This window comes from Myodes glareolus, chromosome 11 (genome assembly GCF_982192425.1).
Source record: "Myodes glareolus chromosome 11, mMyoGla1.1, whole genome shotgun sequence".
In the NCBI taxonomy this organism is placed as follows: domain Eukaryota; kingdom Metazoa; phylum Chordata; class Mammalia; order Rodentia; family Cricetidae; genus Myodes; species Myodes glareolus.
The window spans coordinates 48765668-48790102 of record NC_142036.1 but is presented as its reverse complement, the minus strand read 5'-3'; the positions used below and the strand labels follow the sequence as shown (position 1 = coordinate 48790102).

At 36.5% G+C, this 24435-nt stretch overlaps 1 protein-coding gene across 4 annotated transcripts in view; it reads left to right on the top strand.

Moving 5' to 3' along the window:
* The window catches only part of Fut8 (fucosyltransferase 8), a 247949-nt gene that overhangs the window by 147645 nt on the left and 75869 nt on the right, over window positions 1–24435 (top strand). For 3 of the 4 annotated variants that reach the window (XM_087911719.1, XM_087911718.1, XM_048415981.3), the window contains exons 4-5: window positions 7279–7394; window positions 7505–7667. The exons of the other annotated variant lie outside the window; for it this stretch is intronic. In XM_087911719.1, the coding sequence (XP_087767845.1) occupies window positions 7279–7394; window positions 7505–7667 (279 nt within the window). The remainder of the gene's footprint in view (window positions 1–7278; window positions 7395–7504; window positions 7668–24435) is intronic. 4 annotated transcript variants of the gene reach the window in all.

Here is a 24435-nt window from a genome sequence, read left to right as displayed (position 1 = left end):
TATATATCTTTTTACAAATAACTGGCAACTGGAGGTGTAGCTCCGTAGACTACTTGTCTAATATGTGCAGAGTGGTGGGTTTGCTCTCTAACACGACAAAAATTAACAAAACAACCATGCCAGTGTAATCTGTTTTCAGTTAAATTCTGAAGAAGAATTTGTAAAAATTAGCAGTTTGCTAACATAAGCAAATAAATGAGCAATTTCATTCCTATGGAAAATATGGAGATGAAACCTGAATTTAATTGCTTATTACATAGGTTTGTAAGTTTTCTCCAAGATTTCGTCATTTAACTCCTTTGAGTTGACAATGAATTGCTATTTACTCTATGTTATTCGGTTTGGGGCTGCTAGATGATAAGAGGATACTTTGGCTCATACTTGGAACAATAAATATGGCCAGATTTTTCTGGAAATTGAAATGAGAACCATCTAATGTTTGTGTCATAGTATCTTATAGCTAAATCCAGATCCAGGTCTTCCCATGGGGTCCCATATTATGAAATATACCTACTCTTGCTTTGAATCTGAAAACTATATGAAATTTTGGGTATTATAAATGAAAAATTTTTAACTTTTGCATGTTAGATGAACTGTATAAATATAGTTATAAGAAAATAACTTATTTGAACAAAATGATATTTTTCCTCATAGGGTACTGATAATTTTGTGTAGTATATGTGACTGTGTGATATGTGTGTGTGAGTGCAGGGACCAGTATCTGCATTTGGAGGACAAAGGACAACTTTCTGGAGTGATTCTTTTTCCTTTCACCTCTTTTGAGGCAGCATCTTTCCTGCTTCTGCTTTCACTGGGCCACGCTCTGTGCTAGCTGACTCACAAGCATCCAGGCCACTTTCTGGTCTTTGAACCTCCAAGGTTCTTTTGTTCCTTACTGTAGGAGCCCTGGGACTACAGAGGCAAGCCACTGTGCTTGGTTTCTTTTTGTGGGTCTAGGGATCTAACTCAGTTTGTCAGACTTGAGTGACAGTTGCTTTTTCCAGCTGAATCTTCTTGGGAGCCCACTACTTAGTTTTTTTTTTGTTTTTGTTTTTGTTTGTTTGTTTGTTTTTGACGCAGCTCACTGAACCTGGAGCTTGCTGCTAGACTGACTGGCCATCTAGCCTACGTCCCTTTCCTGGTGCTGATGATAGAGGCCTGCTGCTGCCACACCCTCTCCTCAAGTGGGTGCTGAGGATCCAAACTCAGGAACCCCATTCTTGTGCAGCAAACATTTAACCCACTGAGCCATCTCCAATCCCTTTTTTTGGTTTTTCTGGCACACTGGCTCTTAGATTCATAGCTTTTGCCTATTGCTGTTTTACCATTTCCATGTTGTCGATTTCTTCTCTGATTTTGTTAATTCTCTTCACTAATTAAGATTTCATTTGCCCTATTTTTCTTAGTTTCTTAAGCTATGAGGACTATATGATCTTCAGTAAGTCCCATTCTGGCACAGTCATATCTGGACAAAACTCATAAAGCCAGCACAGCCGCTTGATCATGACCCAGCAATGTTGAGCCACATGATGGCTGCAGTGCCATTTTTGGCTTTGATCTCCACATGTTGCAAGCATAGGGGGCTTGTAGTATTTGTACAGTTTGGGTTGATGGGAAATTTCTTATGAATCATTTATGCTTTCTTCCAGGAGTGCTGCTTCTAATCTTTCCTAGGAAAGTCCAGAGCATAGTACCCCTCCCACTTTTAGGGGAGATACTCTGATCTACTTGAAGGTTTTCTTGGAGGTTGTGATACATATAAAGAAACCAGGGGTCTGGGCTGGAAAGATGACCCAGTGGTTAAGAGCACTGGCTGTTCTTTTTGGAGTCCTCAGTTCTATTCCCAGCAACCACATGGTGGCTCACAACCATCTGTAATGAGTTCTCGTGCCCTCTTCTGGCCTGCAGGCAGACATACAGGCAAAACATTGTATAGATAATAAATAAATCAATCTAAAAAGAAAAATAAGCCAGGGGTCTCTTTCTAAAGGCTATTCTTGAAACATCTGTGCCTGTACTTACTCAGGAACAAGATAATCAAAACAAAGTAAATTTAAAAAGGTCAACAAGATTTGGCTAGAGAAGTTGGCAGCAGATCAGATTATAAGTCTCTTCCTACTATACACTCAGGCGATTAAATGGCATATATAGCAACAAAGTTAGATTAGCTGGAGTTACCTCTGCCTTACACAGAAACTTATATTGATGGACAAAAAAGTGATGTGAAATCAGTAAAAGAATGAGGTATCAGGAATCACTCAGCCTGTAGACCAGGCTGGCCTCAATTATGTTTTTTATTTCTAGCATTTTCATCTCTGTAAATTCAACTATGGTCTTTACTATATTTTTAAATATATTTTTATATTTTATCATATGAGTACTTTGTCTTCTTGTATGTCTGTGCACTGGTGCCCTGGGAGGTTAGAAGAGGGTGTTAGATTTTCTGGACCTGGTGCTATGCACTGTTATGAGCTGCCAGGTGAGTGTTGGGAATTAAACCCGTGTCCTCTGCAATAGCAGTAATGTTCTTAACTAATGAGTCATTGTTCTGGTCCTTATAGTGTCCCTTTTGTGTCTCTTTTATTGACTCTCTTTATCTTGGTTGCGTGTGTGCGTGTGTTTCAGTTATAGGGTTCAAATCTAAGCCTCACAGATGCCATTGATGTACACTTCTAGCCTCAAGTCTTTATCTTTTGAACTATAAAATAGTCATACTAACTGCTTTTTGTATGTTGAGTGTGTTTTATTAATTGATTTTTCTCATTTTCTGATTTCAGATTGTTGTACACGTATATTTTTCAGTCTCCCTTCCCCTTTTTGTAGTACTGGGGACTGAACTGAGTACTTTGCCTGTGTTAGCCAAGTTTACCACTGAAATAGACACAGCCATCTTTTATTTTTTATTTTATTTTATTTTTTTATTTTTTGAGACAGTTACTTTGTGTAGACCAGACTGTCCTTTAATTTGGAGTTCTCTTGTCTCAACCCTCCTCATTGTGGGGAAGACAGGCTCAGGCCACCAGGATCGAGTCAAGTATTCTTAAGCTTTCTCCTGAAGTTTAGTTACTTGAAAATAGTTGGATCCTTCTGATCTTGCTTATATAAAATGACTGTGTTTAGTCTTGACTGCTTTCCCCACTGTTGATCCCAAATCCTTCTGAGCTTTATCCCCAGTGCTCCATGCATCCCTGTATTAAAGGCCAGGTACTTGCACTAATCTTTTTGGAGAGTTCCTTCCCCAATCTTGAGTAATTTCCTTATTCAGCAATTTTTTTCTATGTACTTTTAGTATTATGCTAATTCTCAAGTATTACTTCTGCAGATCTCTGGGATTCAGTGTTCAGTTCTCCTTTAATTCTCTCTGTTATTTGAACTCCATGTACCTTAATTTTCTACTCTAGTTCCTGTTCATCTTAGGGGATATATTAGGGTCTACCAACATGTCCCTTCTCTGCGTTTTGTTGTGGAAGTTCTGTTGAGGTGTAAGTTGGAGCAGTTGCAGGGCTCATCATGTTTTTTTCCTCTGGAAACCAGTGAATTTTGTTACCCAATATACTTATGTGTGTATGAATATATATATTCATATATTATTATATATGCGTTTTGGGTTTTGATTAATTTCAGACATGATAATAAATCTACTTTCTTTTAATGTTACCATGGTAGGAAGTAGAAGTCCTGTGTGTCTTTTTTTATATTAAATGTGATAGGAGAACATTCTATTCTCAAGCTTAAAGAAAAGAGACTGTTCATACAGATAGACATTTATAGATAGTGTTTTAGAGGAATAGTCCTTGTGCTTTCTTTATTTTTCCTTTATATACAGTGTATTCACAGTTGAATTATATAATTATATATAATAATGCGATGTAAATCACTACTTCCAACCTATTTTATTATAATTAGATTGGATTTAGTACTTGATGAAAATCTGCTGAAAAGAGTGCATATTATTTTTTAAATGTCTATTTTGTTCCTGGTATTCCAGCAGTATAGGAAGAAACAAGATAAGGAGAGTCCAGAGATAATCTTTCTGTTGTTTGAATATTTCTGCATTTACATTGTATTCTGATCACAAACATCCCTGTCCATGGCACAGTGCCTCCATAATAAATCTGAAGGGGTAGAAGGATTTTTGTTTGTTCTTTTACACGGTTTCTAAGAAATTAACCATCTAATTTTGAAAGAGATTAAGGGTCAGATTTTAAAAATTATGTATCAATGCAAAGCTTGTTTATGTATATGCTATTTAAGTGCTTATAAATTAGTCAATTTTATACTTTCATTTTACTATTGTTCACTTTGTGCACATACAAATGAAAGCTTTTTCATTGATGTTCTATATTTTTAGACACATGTGTGGAAGATGGTTATTTTAATTCTCTTGTTTGTTGCGTACAGTTTTGTGCACAGTTCTAGTTACTTTAGTAGATATCTATACTTTAGTATAGATAAAACAGTAACTTCAGCACTAAACACATATTCTGAAGTACTGTAGGTAATTAATAGTTAATTTGGCCTCATCAGTTCTGCAAAACGTTTAAAAAGCTGTAAAATAGCTGTTTCGTCTCATTTGTATAAAGGATTGTGTTACTGTCTCAGTTTAGGTTCCACCACATATAACTTAGAAATTAAGTTCCAACAAAAGACAGGGTTGATAAGAATAGATGTTTCCTTCTTTATAATTAGATTTTGAAATAAGAATCAATCTATTATTTAATATTCTCAGTTTTGCAAAAGAATACGTGGTGTTTCCTGTGGGTGTGATGATAAACACCAGAAAGTTGCTATCTTTAAACAACAGGCTTTTTTTTTTTTTCTGTTATCGTTTTCGAAGTCAGAAGTCAGAAATGATTTCCTCTGGGCTGGAACCAGAGTGTTTAAAGGCTATATTTCATAGGGAAGCTCTAAGAGAAAAACATTTATTTTTCCAGTTTTCAAAAGAATGCATTTCGCGGTCCTGACTTCCTTTTTCATGTTCTCCTTCCTTCTGCTCTTCATTTGGACCTTGGGGGCTCAGTCCAGCGCTCCAATGTGGGTCTCCGTCTTTATCGCCATCCATTGTCGCTCCCTCTGGTTCTGCTTTCCTTGCTCACAATCTCCCTCCCTCTGCTTCACATTTGGACCTAGGGAGTTAAGTCCAGTGTTCCAATGTGTATCTCTGTCTCTATCTCAATCCTTCGCCATATGAAGGTTCTGTGGTGACATGCAAAATATTCATCAGTATAGGGGACTGATCGAATGAGAGCTCACCAAGGCCAACTGGACTGGGACTGAAGGAGCATGTGATCAAACAGGATTCTCTGAATGTGGCTGACATGGGGGCTGACTGAGAAGCCATTGACAATGGCACTGGGTCTTGTTTCATCTGCTTGTATTGGCTTTTGGGGATCCTGGCCTGTTTGGATGCTCACCTTCCTGGACCTGGAGGGAGGGGGGAGGAACTTGGATTTCCCACAGGGCAGGAAACCCTGACTGCTCTTGGAAATGGTGAGGGAGGAGGAGAGGGAATGGGGGGAGCAGGAGGGTATTGGGAGGAGGAGAGGAAGTGGAAATTCTTTAAATAAATAAATAAGGAAAAAAAAGAATGCATTTCCCACTCCTCAGTCTTTCCTGAATCTTAAATGAAAGCAGTCATGTACCCTTTTTTATCTGTAGCAGAGTCTCCCTATTGCTCTCTCTTCTGTGGCTACTCATGATTACATTTACCACCCGCCTAGATCATCCTGGGCCGTCTCCCAGTCTCGGCATCCTTAATCACATATTCCAGGTTTTCTTTCTTTCTTTTTTATTCTTTTTTATTCTTTTTTATTACAGATTTGCTTTTGCCATATAAAGTAATATTCATAAATTTTAGAAATTAAGATGCAAATATCTCTAGAAGATTCCTGGTTAGTCTACCACCAAATTTTATTTATAGATTTAAGCCAAAATGAAGTACAGAGTAGTGGTAAAAGTTACATAAAAACAAACATATTAGAAATCAGTCAAATTTGGAACGAAGTAGAACCGACACGTCGGTAATGGAAGTAAAAGATCCTGGAGTTCATGTGTTCTTTCTCAAAAGTTTATATTACTGAATGATTGTTTCTTTGTTTGTTTTCAGAAATAAAGGACAATTTCTATATTTTTTACTGTATTTATCTTCTGTCTTATCTTTCACTTCCCTATAAAACTGTTGCTATTTATGAATTCACAAGTTGAAACAGTCATATAACCTGACACTGAGATTAATGCCGAATTGCTTTATTTGATATTTAATGTATCTGTAGAGACCTTTTCATTGTTATTCTCCCTAAGTAAGTCACTTCACCTCCTCTTATATCTTTGTTAATTTTATCACCATTACAAAATTGATCATTTTGTCACTAAAGGTGACACCTCAAATAAGGAGAAGGGTTTTAGGAAACAGCTTTAAAGATTTCTTAGCTCTCAGGAGATCTTATATCTGAACTACATAATTCATTTCTGGTCTTGTTCATTATCATGCCAGTCGTTAGGATTAATCCTACACAGTTGAAAAGATTCACTTTGACCAATTCTTTCCTTGAAACTTTTAACGCTAGGATGTAGGATAATTCACATAATATTACCAAATTTGTAAAACAACAGAAAAGTAAGGCTTCATACATTACTGATACAGAGTGATTTATATTTCTCAAATGCAGCATGGGAATTAATGGTGATTACACAATAAGTATATATATAGATAGATAGATAGAGAGAGACAGACAGAGAGACAGAGAGACAGAGAGAGAGAGAGAGAGAGAGAGAGAGAGAGAGAAGCAAGCCGTATCTGTGGTTTCTAAAACTCTAATGTCTTAGAAACATGATCATCATCCAGAGAACACGATATTGTTTTGCCTTTGCATTCAGATGTAAGATAAAGTTGAAGGCCTGCCCCAACTTAAATTTAACTTTAAATGTAAGATGGCTCTTTTAAATGTGAACTGGCCAAGCCCAGTTTGCTTGTATTGAAAAGTAATGGGTGCTAAAATTAAGCAAACAAAACCCTAAATCTATTAACTATATAAATTGGAACTCCATTGATAGTTTCAAGGTAAGCACTGGGAATCTGTGATGAGCAAAGGTACAATTTTATTTCATTCAGTGGAAAGTAAAAAATGATGAACCAAAAAAAAAAAAAAGATTCACTTTGTAACTCTTTTTGGTATGCTTAATAATCTGGAGAGATACTAATAAGTATAGCAAAGTATACATATGTTTTGTGGTGTTATATAAAAGACAAATGTTCACATTTCTATCTCTGAACTATAGAATACCAGAAGGCCCTATTGATCAGGGGACAGCTACAGGAAGAATCCGTGTTTTAGAAGAACAGCTTGCTAAGGCCAAAGAAAAGATTGAAAATTATAAGAAACAAGCCAGAAATGGTATGTAATTATGCACATTCTTTTCCATTTTAATATAGTGACTTTTGCACAAATATTGAAAATTCCTCTTACCAAATGTTAGAAATATTCTTACTTTCTGTTCTTTGCAGGTCTTGGTAAGGATCATGAAATCTTAAGAAGGAGGATTGAAAATGGAGCTAAAGAGCTCTGGTTTTTTATACAAAGTGAATTGAAGAAATTAAAGAATTTAGAAGGAAATGAACTCCAAAGACATGCAGATGAAATTCTTTTGGATTTAGGACATCATGAAAGGTACTTTGTCCCTACATGCTTCATTTGAGCTTCCATAAAGATTATAATTTATGAATGAGGCATTGAGACTTTGTCTAATATATGTGCTGATTGATCAGTGGTACTGTGTTTAAAAGTGGTAGATTATTTGGTATCTAGTGGTGTCAGTTATTGGTATGTGAAGGTGTCTCCTGTCAGAGTCCATTGTAACAGTTGGCATTTGAAGCAGAGCGTGTAGGCTCAGGTTACAGTGCTCTGGAATTCACACTGAAGCTGCAGTTAATGTTTCTATTTTCTAAACGTTACAAACTTAAAAACGGTATCTTTGAGGGGTTTCTAATGAAAGGTTAGCAGGTTTGGGTAAAGGAGAGTATCCTGCTAATTGTTCTGTTTATTTTCTAGAGAGGTTTGCCTAGTATCTGCCTATCTAAAGTTGTTTCTCCTCTTTACACATTTCTAGTGATAAGCAGTTTATCATCTATAGGAAAGAAAACATTTTGGTGTTAGTGTTCCTGAAGATAAAATGTACATGAGAATCATTCTAAGTAAGGTGAAACATCCTTTGGCTTATTACAGTTAAAAACCTGTGTTCTCAGTAGGATTCTCCTGGGAATTACTGTCTTATTAGTGAATAATGAAAGAAAAATGATTGTGTTAGTACAAGCTACTGCTGTGAAGAGGAAGTGAATTAACCCATGCAAACTAGAGAGTCACACATATTAACGTCATCAACACTATGACAGTGACTTCGAAGTATTGATCTCCTGTTTTAAGTAAAATTACATACAGAATCTCAGTAGACTAGAATGGCTTTAGGACTGTTGATTTATAGAAATATGATAATATGTCTTTAAAGGGCTGTTGAGTTTTTTTAGGCCTCAAACTAGGCAGTCCCATTGAAATTTTTGCGCTAGCTCGCAGTAAGGCCATACTTAGACCATTAGGTCAAATGTTGACTAATTGTATCCTTAATAGGCTTCTAGCCTAAAACTGATTCTCTATTCCAAGCTTCTATTAAAGAACCCTTTGTGTATCTGTAGTTTGTTTATTGTAGCTTTATAGAAAAATGCAGATTAAATCAAGATTGATGTAAGTAGATTATGTGGTATAAAACAAAAATTTGAATATTGACTTCTGATGAAATAGTTAGTCAAATGATTTACTTAAATTACTTGATGAGAATTTAATTCTCAGGTCTTTTCTAAATGAAAATAATTTAAAATTATTTTGTAAATATAATTTGTGCATATGTTTTTTAAATTATGTATATAAATTAAAAATGAATACAATAAACAAGCCCATTATAAATGTCTGTAAATTGCAATTATATTTTATTGTTAGTTGAACTTTTAAAAAATTATCGTAAGTCCTGGCATTGCCATTTAGTGTATATTAAGTAATGATATTTCACTGAAAACAAAATGCAAAATACAAGTACACAAGTCATTTCTTATTGTCTTAAGTAGAAATCATAATGAATCTGGGAGAAAGCACAGAATAGTAATTTAACTCCAGGAAGGCAGATTAGAATGTAACAATACAAATAACAAACAAACACGGCAACACATTAGAGAAGTAACCTTTAAAATAGTGAATACAGGAAGGATTTGTATCATATAGAAAATATCCTCATACTGACCATTTTTAAATCCTTAAAGTATAAGAACTGAAGTGGACTTCTGTGTGTCCTCTGCTGGGCTTTGTATATCATAAAGAGCTTCATCTTTATTTTCCTTAATGTCTCTGTCTCTGTCTCTCTCCCTCACCCCCGTGTGTGTGTGTGTCTCCCCCTCTCTCTCAACATTGGTAGATTCACAGAATATTAAAGAAAATACCACTAAGAATTCTTATATACACTAAAATCACTTTTTAGTGATTTTAATTTAGTGATTTAAAATGTCTTTTTTTCCAGTGTCTTTTATTTACCTCTTAATTTATAGTATACTTGTTATCTATTTTATTTTTGAAGGAGTCCAAATTATGGTATGAAAGTTGTCTCTGAACTAACAGATTTGTTTTTTCTGAAAAATCATTTGAAGTGTTAATGTATCAAAATCTTATTTAGACTTCTCTGTGAACCTCTCTTTTTTGTTCAGTCTACATTTAAGGGAAAAACTCTAAATGACTTTAGTGAGGCATATAATTTACTGATAAATGATGGATTTTTGGATGTGGCTCAATGATAGAATGCTTCAGTAGATGTGGTTGGCCTAGGCTCCAATTGCCAAAACCCAAATTGTGAATATTCAAGTTGTACATTTTTGATGATTTGTTTAAAATGCATACATACCGTGTAGTGATTTTCAGAATTAAATGAGTGAACATATCCTTTACCACACCATTAACGTGTGTGTGTGTTGATAACGTGCTGCCTACAAGTTTCAAACAAACCAATCAAGCATTGCTAACCCATGCCAGTACATTAGATGTCCAGAACCTATTTCATTTCATAACCTAATGTTTGTACCAATTGATAAAACCTTCGAATTTCATCTACTTTCTAACCCTAGGCACACTATGCACACTATATAAAATTGAAGTTTTGTCTCTAAGTAAACACATTACAGTATTTGTTTTTCTCTCACTGGCTCATTTCACTTAATATAATATTTAACAGAGTTATTCATGATGCTAGAAGTGGCATGATTTCTTTTCCTTTTAAAAAATTCATTGACAATTTCATATATAATCTATATAATGTTAAATGATTGTCTCATTCCACCATTTCTCATCTTCTACCCTCTACATCCACCCTGTATTCCCTAACATATCCTCTTCCCAACTTCATGTCTTCTCTTCCTTTTCTTGTAATGGTTTTTTATGTTGTAGTGTGTGTGTGTGTGTGTGTGTGTGTGTGTGTGTGTGTGTGTGTGTTTATATAATCGTCAGTTAAGTGACACTTAGATTGTTGCTAGATTAGCTATTGTGAATATTGCTGGTGCAATTCAATATATAGATTTCATTTCATTTGGATATTTACTCACAAGTGGGATTGTAGTTACATTTTTAAGTGTTTTCACCAATTTAGATTCCCAAGAGCATTACAAGGGTTCCCTTTTCTCTATAATCTCTCCAGTACTTATTTTCTCTTCTCTAACCCTTCCCTCCCTTCCTGACCACTCTCCTCCTCTCCTCATCCCTCTGTTTTTTGTTCATTTGTTTATTTGCTTTGCAACAGAGAAAACCAATCCTATGTACTCTCTGTGTACCTCTGGTTGACCTCAAGCTCATGATTCTCCTGCATTAGTCTCCCAGATCCTGGGATTATAGACCTATACCACCATACCTTGCTCTCATCCATCTTATCTTGTCTTGTCTTGTCTCTTGTCTCGTCTTGTCTCCTCTTGTCTGTCTGTCTATCTGTCTGTCTGTCTATCTATCTATCTATCTATCTATCTATCTATCTATCTATATCTTTTCTCATTTATTTCCTTCCAGTCTCTCTCCTCCACCTTTCCTCTCCCCCAGATCCATTCCCCCTTTTCCCCTCAGAAATGACCAGGCTTTTTAGGCATACCAACCAAACATGGCATATCAAGTTGTAATAAGACTACACATACCCCCTCATATTAAGGCAAGATAAGGCAACCCAGTAGGAGGAGAGGGTCCCAAAGCAAGCAAAAGAGTCAGAGACAGCCCCCAATCCTACTGTTAGGAGTTCCATAAGAATACCAATCTACACAACCACAACATATGCAGAGGACCTATGTTAGACCCATACAGGCTTCATGATTATTGGACCAGTCTCTGTGAGCCCGGATAGACCCTGGCTAGTTAATTCTATAGGGTCTTTTTTTTTGTGACCCTTCTGGCTCCTACAATCCTTCTTCCCCCTCTTTCACAGGTTTCTTCAAGCTCAACCTAATGTTTGGCTATGGATCTCTGTATCTGTTTCCATCAGTTGCTAGATAAAGCCTCTCTGATGACACTTATGCTAGGCCCTGGTCATGAGTATCACAAAGTATCATTAAGAATTATTTCATTGACTTTTTTTTCTGGTCATGTTTAGTTTTATCCTAGGTCTTGGGTCTATCCAGACTCTGGTTCCTGGCCCTCCAGGTAGTGTATGTAAGACATGAACTTCCTGTCATGGCAGGGGTCTCAAGCTGGACCAGTCATTGGTTGGCCACTCCCACAGTTTCTGCATCACCTTTACCCTAGTACATCTTGCAAGCAAGGACAAATTGTAGGTCAAAGGTTTTGTGACGAGGTTGGTGTCCCAATCCTTCTACTGGAAGCCTTGCTTGCTTATAGAAGATGGCCAGCTCAGGGTCTGTATCCCCTAGTACTGGGAGTCTTAGCTAGGGTCGCCCTTGTAGATTGTGGGAGTTTCCATTGCACTAAGTTTCTACCTTGACCTCTAAATCACCCCCAATTCCAGTCATCCATTTCCCTATCTGTCCCCCTGTTTCTATCCCCACCTTCCAGTTCACCCATGAAATCTATTCTATTTTCCCTTCTCAGGGTGATTCATGTGGTCCCTTGAGCCTTCCTTCTTGTTTAGCCTCCCTGGGGCTATATATTGTAGCTTGGTTATTCTGTACTTTAGATCTAATATCCATTTATAAGTGAGTATATAAGTGAGACAGTGTTTGTCTTTCCAAGTCTGGGTTGCCTCTTTCAGGATGACTTTTTTCAAGTTCCATTCGAAAAATGCTGCTATAAACATAATTGAGCTAGTGTCCTTGTGGTATGATTGAACATCCATTGGGTATGTGCCCAGTAGTGGTATAGCTGGGTCTTGAGGTAGATCAGTTCCTAATTTTCTTAGAAACCACCATATTGATTTCCAAAGTACCTGTACAAGTTTGCCGTTCCACCAGCAATGGCTGAGTGTTCCTCTCTTCAGCAAAAGCTGTCACTTGTGGTTTTGATCTTAGCCATCCTTCCTGGTGTAAGATGGAGTCTCAGTCTTATTGATTTGCATTTTCTTGATGGCTAAGGATGTTGAACTTCCTTTAAGTGTTTCTCAACCATTTGAAAGTCCTCTTTTGAGAAATCTCTGTTTAGATCACCCCATTTTTAATTTGGATTATTTGCTTTGTTGTCTAGTTTTCTGAGTTCTTTATATATTTTGAATATTAATCCTCTGTCAGCTGTGAAGTTGGTAAAAAATATTTTTCCATTCTGTAGGCTGCCTTTTTTCTCCTATTGATGGTGTCCTTTGCCTTACAGGAACCTGTTTCACAAGGACCCATTTATTAATCGTCAATCTTAATGCTTGTGCTATTGGTCTTCTGTTCAGGAAGTTGTCTCCTGTGGCAGTGCATCCAAGGCTCACTTTTTCTTCTATAAGATTCAGTGTATCTAGTTTTATGTTGAGGTCTTTGATCTACTTTGACTTGAGTTTTGTGCAGGGTTATAGATATGGATCTATTTGTTGTCTTCTGCATAGTGACACCCAGTTAGACCAGCACCATTTGTTGAAGATACTTTCTTTTTTCCATTTTATAATTTGGCTTTTTTTTAAAATCAAACATCAGGTGTTCATAGGTGTGCGGATTTTCTTCTGGGTCTTTGATTTGATTCCATTGATTGACCTGTCTGTTTTTATGCCAGTGCTATGTAATTTTTATTGCTATAGCTCTGTAGTACAGCATGAAATCAGAGGTGATGATACCTGCAGAAATTCTTTTATTGTACAGGAATGTTTTAGCTGACCGGAGTTTTTGTTTTTCCATATGAAGTTGAGTATTGTTCTTTCAGGGTCTTTAAAGAACTGTGTTGAATCTGCAGATTGCTTTTGGTAAGATGACCATTTTACTATGTTAATCCTACTTATCAATCTTCTGATATCTTCAGTTTCTTTCTCCAAAAGACTTGAAGTTCTTGTCATACTTTACTTTCTTGGTTAGGGTTAACCCGAGATATTTTATATTATTTGGGGCTGTTGTGAAGGGTGGTATATTTCTCAACCCATTTGTCATTTGTATACTGGAGGGCTACTGTTTTTTGTTTACTTTTTGAGTTCATCTTGTTTCCAGCCACTTCACTGAAGGTGTTTATCAACTGTAGGAAGTTTCTCCAGTAGAAGTTTTGGGGTCGCTTATTTATACTATCATATCATCTGCAAATAGTGATACTTTGATTTCTTCCTTTCCAATTTGTATCCCCTTAATCACCTTTAGTTGTCTTATTTCTCTAGCTAGGACTTCAAGTACTGTTTTGAATACATGTGGAGAGACTGAACAGCCTTGTCTTATTCTTGATTTTGCTGGAATTGCTTTGAATTTCTCTTTATTTAATTTGATGTTGGCTATTGACTTGCTAATGCCTTTATTATAGTATGTTCCATGTATCCCTGCTCTCTCCAAGACTTTTATCATGAAGCTGTGTTAGATTTTGTCAAAGGCTTTTCCAGCATCTAATGAAATGATCGTGTCAGTTTGTTTATATGATGAATTGCATTGACAAATTTTCATGTGTTGAGCCATCCCTGCATCTCTGGGATGTAGTGAACCTGACCATAGTGGATGATTTTTTTTATGTGTTCTTGGATTTGATTTGCCAGTATTTTATGGAGAATTTTTGCATCAATGTTCATGAGGGAAATTGTTCTGTAATTCTCTTTCTTTGTTGAGTCTTTTTGTGGTTTGGGTGTCAGGATGACTATGGCCTCATAAAATGAATTTAGCAATGTTTTTTTCTGTTTTTATTTTGTGGAATAATTTGAGGAGCATTGGTATTAGCTCTTCCTTGAAAGTCTGGTGGAATTCTAACCGAAACTATCTGGCCCAGGGCTTTTTTGGTTGGGAGACTTTTAATTACTGCTTCTATTTCCTTAGGGGTTGTTGGTCTATTTAAATTGTTTATCAGATCTTGATTTTATTTTGATATGTGGTATCTATCAAGAAATTTATCCGTTTCTTTTAGATGTCCTAATTTTGTGGAGTACAGCCTTTTAAAGTATGACCTAACAATATTTTTGATTTCCTCCATGTCTGTTGTTTTGTCCCTCTTTTTGTTCCTGATTTTATTAATTTGGATATTCTTTCACTGCCTTTTAGTTAGTTTGGATAAGGGTTTGTCCATCTTGTTGGGTTTTCTCAAAGAACAAAGTCTTTGTTTCCTTGATTGCTTGTATTGTTCTCTTTGTTTCTGTTTTATTGATTTCAGTCTCCAGTTTATTTTCTGTCATGATTACTCCTCCTGGTGTTTGTGCTTCTTTTTGTTCTATAGCTTTCAAGTGTGTGGGTTAAAATCCTAGTATGATATCTGTGCAGTTTCTTTGTGAAGGCCTTTAGTGCTATGAATTTTCCTCTGAGCACTGTTTTTGTTGTGTCCTGTTTGGGCATGTTGTACATTCATTTTCATTGAATTCTAGGAAGTCCTTAATTTCTTTCTTTCTGCCTTATCCCAGTAGTCATTCCGTAGAGAGTAGTTCAGTTCCATGAGTTTGTAGACTTTCTGTTGTTGTTGAAATCCAGCTTTTATCCATGGTAGGGTACGGGGAGTTGTTTAAATTTTCTCATATCTCTTGAGGCTTGGTTTCTGACAGAGTTATGTGGTAAATTTTGGAGAATGTTCCATGAGGTGTTAAGAAAAAGGTATATTCTTTTGTATTTGGGTGGAATATCCTGTAGATATCTGTTTAGTCCATTTGAGTTATAACATTTCTGTTTAGCTTATGTCTGAATGATCTGTCCATTGGTGAGAGTGGAATATTGAAGTCTCCTACTATTTTTGCATGGGGTTTGATATGGGATTTAAGCTTTAGTAATGTTTCTTTTACAAATGTGGGTGTCCTTGTGTTTGGGCATAGAGGTTAAGAACTGAGATACTATCTTGGTAGATTTTTTTTTCCTTTGATGATGTCAAGTATCCTTTTCCATCTCTTTTGATAATCAAATAACTATACCACCTTGCTTCTTGGATTCATTTCTTTGGAAAAATCTTTTCCCAAATCTTTACTATGAGGTAATGTTTGTCTTTGATGTTGAGGTATATTTCTTGTATGCAGCAGAAGGATGGATCCTGTTTTCCAATCCATTCTGTTAGCCTGTGTCTTTTTATTGAGGAGTTGAATCAGTTGATATTGAGAGATATTAATGACCAATGATTGTTATTTTGTTGTTGTTCTTGGTAGTGCTAGTCTGTCTGTCTCTGTCTCTGTCTCTCCCTTCTCTTCCCTCCTCTCCCCTCCCCTTCCCTTCTTCCTTTCCTCTCTCTTTTCCCTCCCCTCCCTCCTTCATTCTCCCTCTCTCCTCCTCTTCCTTTCTCCCTTTCCCTTCCTCTCTGCCTCCCTTCTTTTGGTTTTGCTGGTGTAAGATTATTTATTTCCTGTGTTTTCATGGGTGTTATCGCTAGCCTTCTTGGGTTGGAGTTTTCTTTCTAGTTAGGGCTGGATTTATGAATTGTTTAAATTTGACTTTGTCTTGGAATATCTTGTTTTCTCCATCTATGGTGATTGAAAGTTTTGATGGGTATAGTAGTCTTGCCTGGCATCTGTAGTCTCTTAGAGCTTTCAAGACATCTGTCCAGGAGCTTTTAACTCTTAGAGTCTCCATTGAGAAGTCAGGTATAATTCTAATTGATCTGCATTTTTATGTTACTTGGCCTTTTTACCTTGAAATTTAATATTCTTTCTTTGTTCTGTATGTGTAGTGTTTTGATTATTATGTGGTGGTGGGGACTTTCTTTTATGGTCTAAGTCTATTTAGTGTTTTGTAAGCTTTTTGTATCTTTGTAGGCATATCCTTCTTAAACTCGGAAAATTTTCTCCTATGACTTTGTTAAAAATGTTTTCTGGGTCTTTGAGCTGTGATTCTTCTCCTTCTTTTATTCCTATTTTTCTTAAGTTTGGTCTTATCATAGTGTTCCAGATTGCCTGGATGTTTTCTGTCAGGAATTTTTTAGATTTAGCATTTTCTTTGACCAGTGTATCCGTTTGTTGCATTGTGTCTTCTATGCCTATTCCATCTCTTGTATTCTTTTGTGATGCTTGCGACTACAGTTCTGTTCACTTACCTAGATTTTCCAGGATTTCCTTAGTTTGTGTTTCCCTTATTTCTTCTGTTTCCATTCTTAGGTCAGTTTTATTCGTTTCCTTTGCCTGTTTGTTTTTTCTTGTCTTTCTTTAAGTTATTTGTTTATTTCTTCCCATTTATTGTTTGTTTTTTTCCTGGATTTCTTTAGGCAATTTATTCATTTCCTCTTTAAGGACCTCCATTATCTTCATAAAGTTGATTTTAAGGTTGTTTTCTTGTGCTTCCACTGTGTTAGAATGTTCAGAACCTGCTGTAGTAGGATAACTGGGCTCTGGTGGTGCCATATTGTCCCGGCTGTTGTTGATTGTGTTCTTATGCTGGCCTCTAGGCATCTGGGTTTGGGATAATTATAGGTTTAAGTATGGATTTCTAAGTTTGTTTTTGTTGGATGATTGTGTTTTCCCTGGTTTCTGTTTCTCTCTGGTCTTCTAGCCTGAGTGGCCTATGGTCCTGGTGCCCTGTGAGGCCTCTTTGGTCTAGTAGGGTCCCTCCACTTGGGTGTTGGTGACCTGCTTAGCCTCTGGGTCTCTAGGTGCAGTGCCAGTGTTGCCTCTGGGGTTTTCGGGTTCCTGGGATCCAGTGTGACCTCTGGTAGATCAGGAGCCTCTGCCAAAATTGTGGACTGCGATATGGTAATGAGGGCAGACTTTGGGAGAGGGGGCTGTTGGAAGGAAGGCTGGGCTGCCTCTGAGGACATGTTGGCTGTTTGCCATTGGGGGTTACCTGGGGTTCTGGGTGCGTGTGGCTGGCCTCTGGTAGAGCAGGGGCCTTTTCCCTGAGTTGGGATACATTGATGAGTGGATGGAGGCTGTTCGGGGAAAGCTGGGTAGGCTTGAGGGAGTATTTGTGATCTGTGGGCTGGGTCTCACCTGGAGTTTGGAGTTCCAACATGACCTCTGGTAGAGCAGGGGGCTTCTGCCTGAGTTGTGTGTTGGAATATGGTGACTCCCTTATCTTTTTTTTTTTAATAATAACTGCCCTAACAAGTGTTAGAAGATACATTGAAATTTTAGTTTGCATTTCTCTGACTGGCAGTGATTAAAGCACCTTTTTATGTACCTGTTGGCCATTTGTATATTTTGTTTGGAATAGTCTATTTAAGTCCTTTTTCTATTTTTAGTCAGGTTGTTTATTTTGCCTATGAGTACCTTATGTGTTTTAGTTATTATCCCTTATTGAATATATAATTAGAAAATTATTGAAATTAGACATAATTATAATTATAAGCAAGTATCATACTGTTATGTTTATTATAGATCCATAGTTTTGAGTCAGGAAATGTGTTATCTTTAGGTTTACTCTTCTTTCTCAAGATAATTTCACATGTTATGAGTCTTTTCGATTCTAAATATAATTTTAAGACTACGTTATCTGGCTCTGTAAAAAAAATGACATAGGAAGTTTTATAAGAACTACACTGAGTCTGTGGATCACTTTGTGTAGTGTGGACTTTATAGCAATATTAATTCTTTCAGTTCATGAACATAGGATATTGTTCTATTTTGTATCATATGTAGTTTTTCATCAGTGTCTGATAGTTTTATAGAACAGTATATGAATTTTACCCCTTTGACTGATCATTCCTATTTTTACTATTGCAAATAAGGTTGTTTAATTTCTTTAAGAGATGATTTGCTAGCATATACAAATGTAATTTTTGTTTGTTTGTTTTGTGCCCTTTAGATATCTTTATTTTTTCAGATATTTTTATTAGTACCACCAAATTTTTGGTGATGTCTTTAGGGTTTTCTATATGCCAAATTTTTGAGTATCTTTAGGGGGGTTTGAATGTATGATCATATTAAATCCAAACAGAATTTGTTTAACTTCTTTTCTGATTTAGATTTATTTTTATTTAATTTGTCTGTCTGTGGCTACCAAAATCATGTTCAATAGAAGCATAGAGAGTGAGCATCTTTTATCTTGTTCCTGGTTTGCCTCTATTGACCCACTTGGTCCTTTTAATGTGAATTTGGTTTGTTCGTATTTGTTGAAGTCTATTGTATATGAATGAATCAGGGAGGCTCTCTTGTAATCTTTTCTTGTAGTGCCCTTACTTGGCTTTGGCATGGCAGTAATGGTGACCTTTTCAAAGGAGTTTGGGAAATTCTCATCTCTTTAATTTTATAAAAGTTGACATTGTTTTTTCTTTAAATTCATATAGAATTCATCTACAAATGTACTTTGTTCAGGATTTTGTTTATTATGATTACTAATCTAATCCCTTTACTTATTATTAGTTTCTTGAGAATTTCTGTTTCTTTATAATTCCGTGTTTGAATCCTCCCTGTCCTTGGTGGTTAGATAGGCTGCCTTGAGGAAGTGGGGAGCATCAGCAGTCACACAATGGTACTCAAGTTCTGTGATGCTTCAGCTACACACAAAATAGCATACAGTCCAGATTGGCCTTCGTCATGGCATCCAACTAGCTGTCAGCAGTAGGTAGAGAATTTTAGGAAATTTTGAAAATAAATCATCTGATCAATGAAATAAATATGACAATTGTATGTCAGACACATTGAGTCCTCTTTGACCTTTAGAACTGGGCTTTATAGGCAATTCTTCAAGATAATGCAGTATTAACAGTATTTGATCTTATTAGTTATTGGAATAAGCTATGTAGTAGACACAGAAAATGAATTAGGATTAGCAAGATGGCTGAGGCAAGATGGCTCAGCTAGTAAAATACTTGCTACCAAACCTGATAGCTTGAGTTTGATGCCTGGGACCCACATGGTAGAAGGGGATAACAAGATCCTGTAAGTTGTTTTCTGACGACTTCTACATATGCTCTGTGGTATGCCACCCCAAATAATTAAGTGCAATAAAAAATGAATAAAAGGATCAAGTGACTATGAAGTCAGGGCAATGAAACAGAAAACAATTGAACAAGATCAAAACATAGACAGCAGTGCTCAATGTTACCTTGCAAAAAGAAGGGCATGCCCATGGCGTTAAAGACATCTAACTTGGGAGAGAAGGAGAACAAAATTAATACCTTTATCAGAAAATTTAATTTTTATGGCAAAGGATACCATATTCCTGGAAGGAATTGAACCTGACAATCCCAGGAGATCTTTCTGTTTGATAATCTTCAAGCACTACTGGAGAGGATGCACTCTGAAGACATCCAGGAAAGGTGCCTTGAGAGCACATTTACCTCATTGTACTTTTCAAAAGCATAGAGAACTGTAAGAGCCTCATTCTGAAGCAACCCTCAGGGAGGCAACGCTAACTCTTGTTTTCCATTAACAAGAACGTGTACCAGGACTTACCAGGGAAAGACTTACCCACAAGTGCTGCTGAGGTTGGCTAGTTCATCTCATAATCTGAAAGAGGAATTTGTGGGCTTCCTGTTTTATGAAGCCAGTATAAAAACTCTGGCTGTGAAATTTTGCACTATGATAACTGAGAAGTGGAAACTAAATGTGGAATGTTGTTATGACCAGGCTTAAAATATACACAGCGCATTTTCTCCCTAAATGAAATTTGTGGCTTCTAGAGTTTTAGAGAAATAATCCTGTAGCCATGAACACTTTGCTCTCTGTTGACAGAGGTTTCTGTTCCATCAGGTCCTGCAGCCAATCAGTCCCAAAGAAATACACAAAGGTCCAAATTAATTATAAACTGGTTGACCTATTAGCTCAGGCTTCGCATTGGCTAATTCTTACATCTTACAGTAACCCATAATTCTTGTCTGTGTTAGCTTTATCAGCAAGGCTTTTCTCATCTTGCTTCTTCTGTGTCTGGGTTACAACTGCAGACTGACTCTTTCCTCTTCCCAGAATTCTCCTGTTCTCACCTCCCCACCTCTACTACTACTTGCCTAGTCCCTCTGTCTCTACTTCCTACCTGGCTACTGGCCAATCAGTGTTCTATAAAAAAAATAATAATAATACAAGTGACAAGATAAAAGACCATTGTCCCACAGCAGCTCTCCTTGCACCCTAAGGCTGGCTCCTCGTACCCTATGGTTGACAAAGTTGGTGTCTTATCGTGGTGGTGGTAGTGGGTATCTGTTCTGTTAAGAACAATAGGTAAAATTGTTCCTCCTTACATTGATCACTTCAGTTGCTTTCAGGACTTCACAATATAACTTTATTCTTTTCCAGAACATTGAAGAAAGGGGTGAAGAGCTGCCGGATATTTACAATTCTCAGTGGACAGACAGGCATGGTGCTTTTGAAATGTTAGTGGACCTCCTGCAGGCTCTTTTTTGTGTTTAGATGATACAAGCAGTGATACAAATATTAGATGGAAGAACTGTACTCTGGTAAAGCATTTTTACACTATGGGGCAGTGACAGATTTTTATTTTATTGTTACTACTGCTGTTCCCTAAAAAATATATTGACTTGTACAAAGTCCTTTAGCGAAAAATCTCCAGGGTCAAACCTCTGTTTCCTTTGTAGCTGATCACTTAACTGGATTACTGCATTTGCTCTGCTTATCATGAGTGCTTGGTTTGAGGAAGCCAAAAATTTGATAAACAAACTTGACTTTCAAGTCAAACCACTTGAGAGAATCTCTGGTGTTTAGAAAGATAGCCTAGAATTGCAGCTCACCTCTGAGTGTTACCATAATGATTAAACGCTCAGTGTAAACAGTGGAACACTATTCAGGAACCTACAGTACCTCAGAGCTCTTAAAATGTTTATGTCTGGTTTCCTCAGTAAAGCAAATACTCAAATTCACTTCATCAGAGGTATGCTTGCCAACTTGAACAGAAGCGCCTGTCTTTCCACTGAGTTTCATTGTCCAAGAATTAAATGGAAATACTGAGGGGATTATATAAAACTTTTATTCACCATTTGTCAAGCATTCCATCTGTCTGACATCAAGGATTTTCTTTGTGTATGTATGCTGGAGGGTCCTATGCAAGATAAAGACTGAGAATGAGTGCTGTGAGCATTGTGTTTAGTGTTTCAGACCATACCCAAGGAATACCATGACAGATAAACCAGAGCCTTACTCTTTTTTTTTTTTTTTTTAAAGACAGGACCTCACTATGTAGTCCTTACTGGCCTCAGGTGTAGTGTGTGTGTGTGTGTGTGTGTGTGTGTGTGTGTGTGTGTGATGTATATTAGGTATATCTTTTTATATACCTAATGTAACATAAATTATAAGATGTTAATTAAATGTTATGGTAGATGCATATCAACAAGCTCTATGTGACTAAGTTACAGTGTTCCACCAGTAATTCAGGAACTGTTGGAAATACATAAAAAAAAAACCAGGGGGTCTTTTTTATTATTTTAATTTCAAGGGTCTTTAAAAACAGATTTTCTAGGATTGGTGAGATTGCTCACCTGGTAAAGCTGCCAAGCCTGGTAACCTTTGTTTCATTACTGGAACACACATGGTAGAAAGAGAGAACCAATTCCTCCAAATTGTCTTCTGTCTATTACATATACACCAGAAGACACATGCACTCCATTTGGAAGAAAAGTCATTAAGTATATTAAGACATTAATCACTGAATATCTTTCCTTGTAGCTTCTTATTGAATACATTAGCTGTTAGTAACCTACCTGTTTTCGCTGTTTTTGGTCTTTATACTTCTGGTTCCTTGAGTTTTGAGTTGAGTTGAAATGTTTAAGGTATTTTCCTTTATAATGTAGTTGTTTACAACTTCTGATACACTCTTAGCACACCTTCTTCATCCAAGTGTGAGCTTATTGTGTTTACGTTTTGTTTGTCTTGATAAATATCTTGATTTTCCTCTTATTTCTTCTTTGATCCATGAATTATTCTTTAAAATTTTCCTTTGTTTTCTATACTCAGTATGGTACCCAGTATGAGGGTTGGGGGAAAATAGCCTGGTGGTAAAGCATTTGTGTAGCTTATGCAAGGCTCTGTGTTGGCGCCCCATTTCAGAAACAAGAAGGGGTAAAGACAAGGACCAAAATATCTCCTTAATATGGTTTTAATCTTATTATATTTGTTAAGCCTCATTTGAAGCATATCATGTACCCTGGAGAATGTTTCATGTATGCTTTAGAAGAACATGTTTTTGGCTATTATTAGAATGTTCTTTTTGGTTTGAGAGTTAATGTCTTCTGTTCTTCCATTGATTACCTGTCTGGATGATCTGTGCATTGCTGAAAGTGAGGTATCAAGTCTCCTGCTATTATTAGCTCTGTTGCTGTCAGTGTTTCTTTTTAATTTTGTTAATATTTGCTTTGTCTGTGTGCTACTGTGTTAGGTATATATGTAATTGTTATAGCATATATAACATAATAAAGTAACCCTTTTGATACAATAAGTAAACTTCATCTCATCTGACAGATTTTGGCTAAAGTCTATTTTGTTTGACATAAGTATTGCCACCCTTCCCTTTGATTACCACTGCTTCACTTCCCTGTTTCCTTTTCCATCCCTCACTTTCAGCCTGTCTGTGTCTTTAAAAACTAAAAGGAATCTCTTTATGGAACTTGTTGTTGGATCTTACTTTCTAATCAGCCAATTTGTGTCCTTTATAATCTTAACTAATTGTAGAATATAATGGATAATGAACTCTTCCATGAGCAGGGCTTATCAGACTACAGCTGCAAGGGCCTAGTCTTACATTAAGTAGTTGTAGGATCTGTAGGTCTGTCTCTGAGAGCACAAGCCTACTTTTGATAGGACTGCCTTAAGACCAGATCTGAGAAGAGCTGGGGCCCACCGACAAGGCTGGTTCTGTTTAGAGATCAGGGTTGGTGGATCTCACTAAGGTTCTGGTGGTAAGAAAGGTAAGGGAGAATTTCTTTTTCCCTACTTGATGTTGTCTGTATGATGAAAGCATTGTGTTCTCTCTTCTAGATCATGGCTGCTATGGTTTATTACTCTAAATACCAGGCATTAAACATAGCCTAGAAGCCAAATAGCATGCTTATATCTGGGATTCCACTTACCTAAGAATTTTAGCAAAACAGTATTTATTTGATTAATCTACTATGTGTGATCTAATAACTGGTAGGTTACCTCTACCAGAGTGGGTAATCACCTGATAGTAATTAGTAATAGTTTTGACTTTTAGAGGGTTTTTTTTTTAACACAGAGGGCTATAGAATTGACTCAGTGGTTAAGGGTACTGGTTTTTCTCATAGAGGACCTGGGTTTGATTTGCTTGTTTTGTTTTTGCTTTGCTGTTTTTTGTATCATTAATCACAAATGACCTCAACCTCCTGAAGTAGTGAGATGGAGGTAAATATTTTGGAATGATTCTTTTGCCCACTGTGGTTTTATTATATATATGTTACTATAAATTCAGTGCTTAGATTTATACCTTCACCTCTGCGTATTGTGGATTTTTGTATTATCACCCTTTAGATTGCTGCAGATTCTTTTGCCTTCTTCATCCTGTCAGATACCAGTTTATGAAATAGTTACTGGAGTTTCTTCTTTCTCCTTTTAAATGACAACAATTATTGAGCTTCAAACTGAAGGACAGGAAGGCTCACAGAACCAAATAGCCAATAAACTATTTTGCAATTAAGTTCACTAAAGCTGTTGAAAAAGCGGTCTGGGAAGCAGCATTATCATCTCCATTGTTAAGTCTGTATCAGCTCATTATCAATAATATGTAATGACTGCTACTGTTAATAGCAGTCTTAGATGTGTTCTCCAAATAATAAGTGATACTTATTGCTGAGTATCCTGATTAAAAACTGGCTGATACACAAAAGGTCTTTGTGGAGACTGGGAAATAACTTTGGAGATAAGGAATATAGTTATATATCTAGTAATAGGGAAAGATTGATAGCTTGTTAATGGCTTGTACACTGTAAGATTTTTGGATCATAGCTCCTGTAGCCTAGT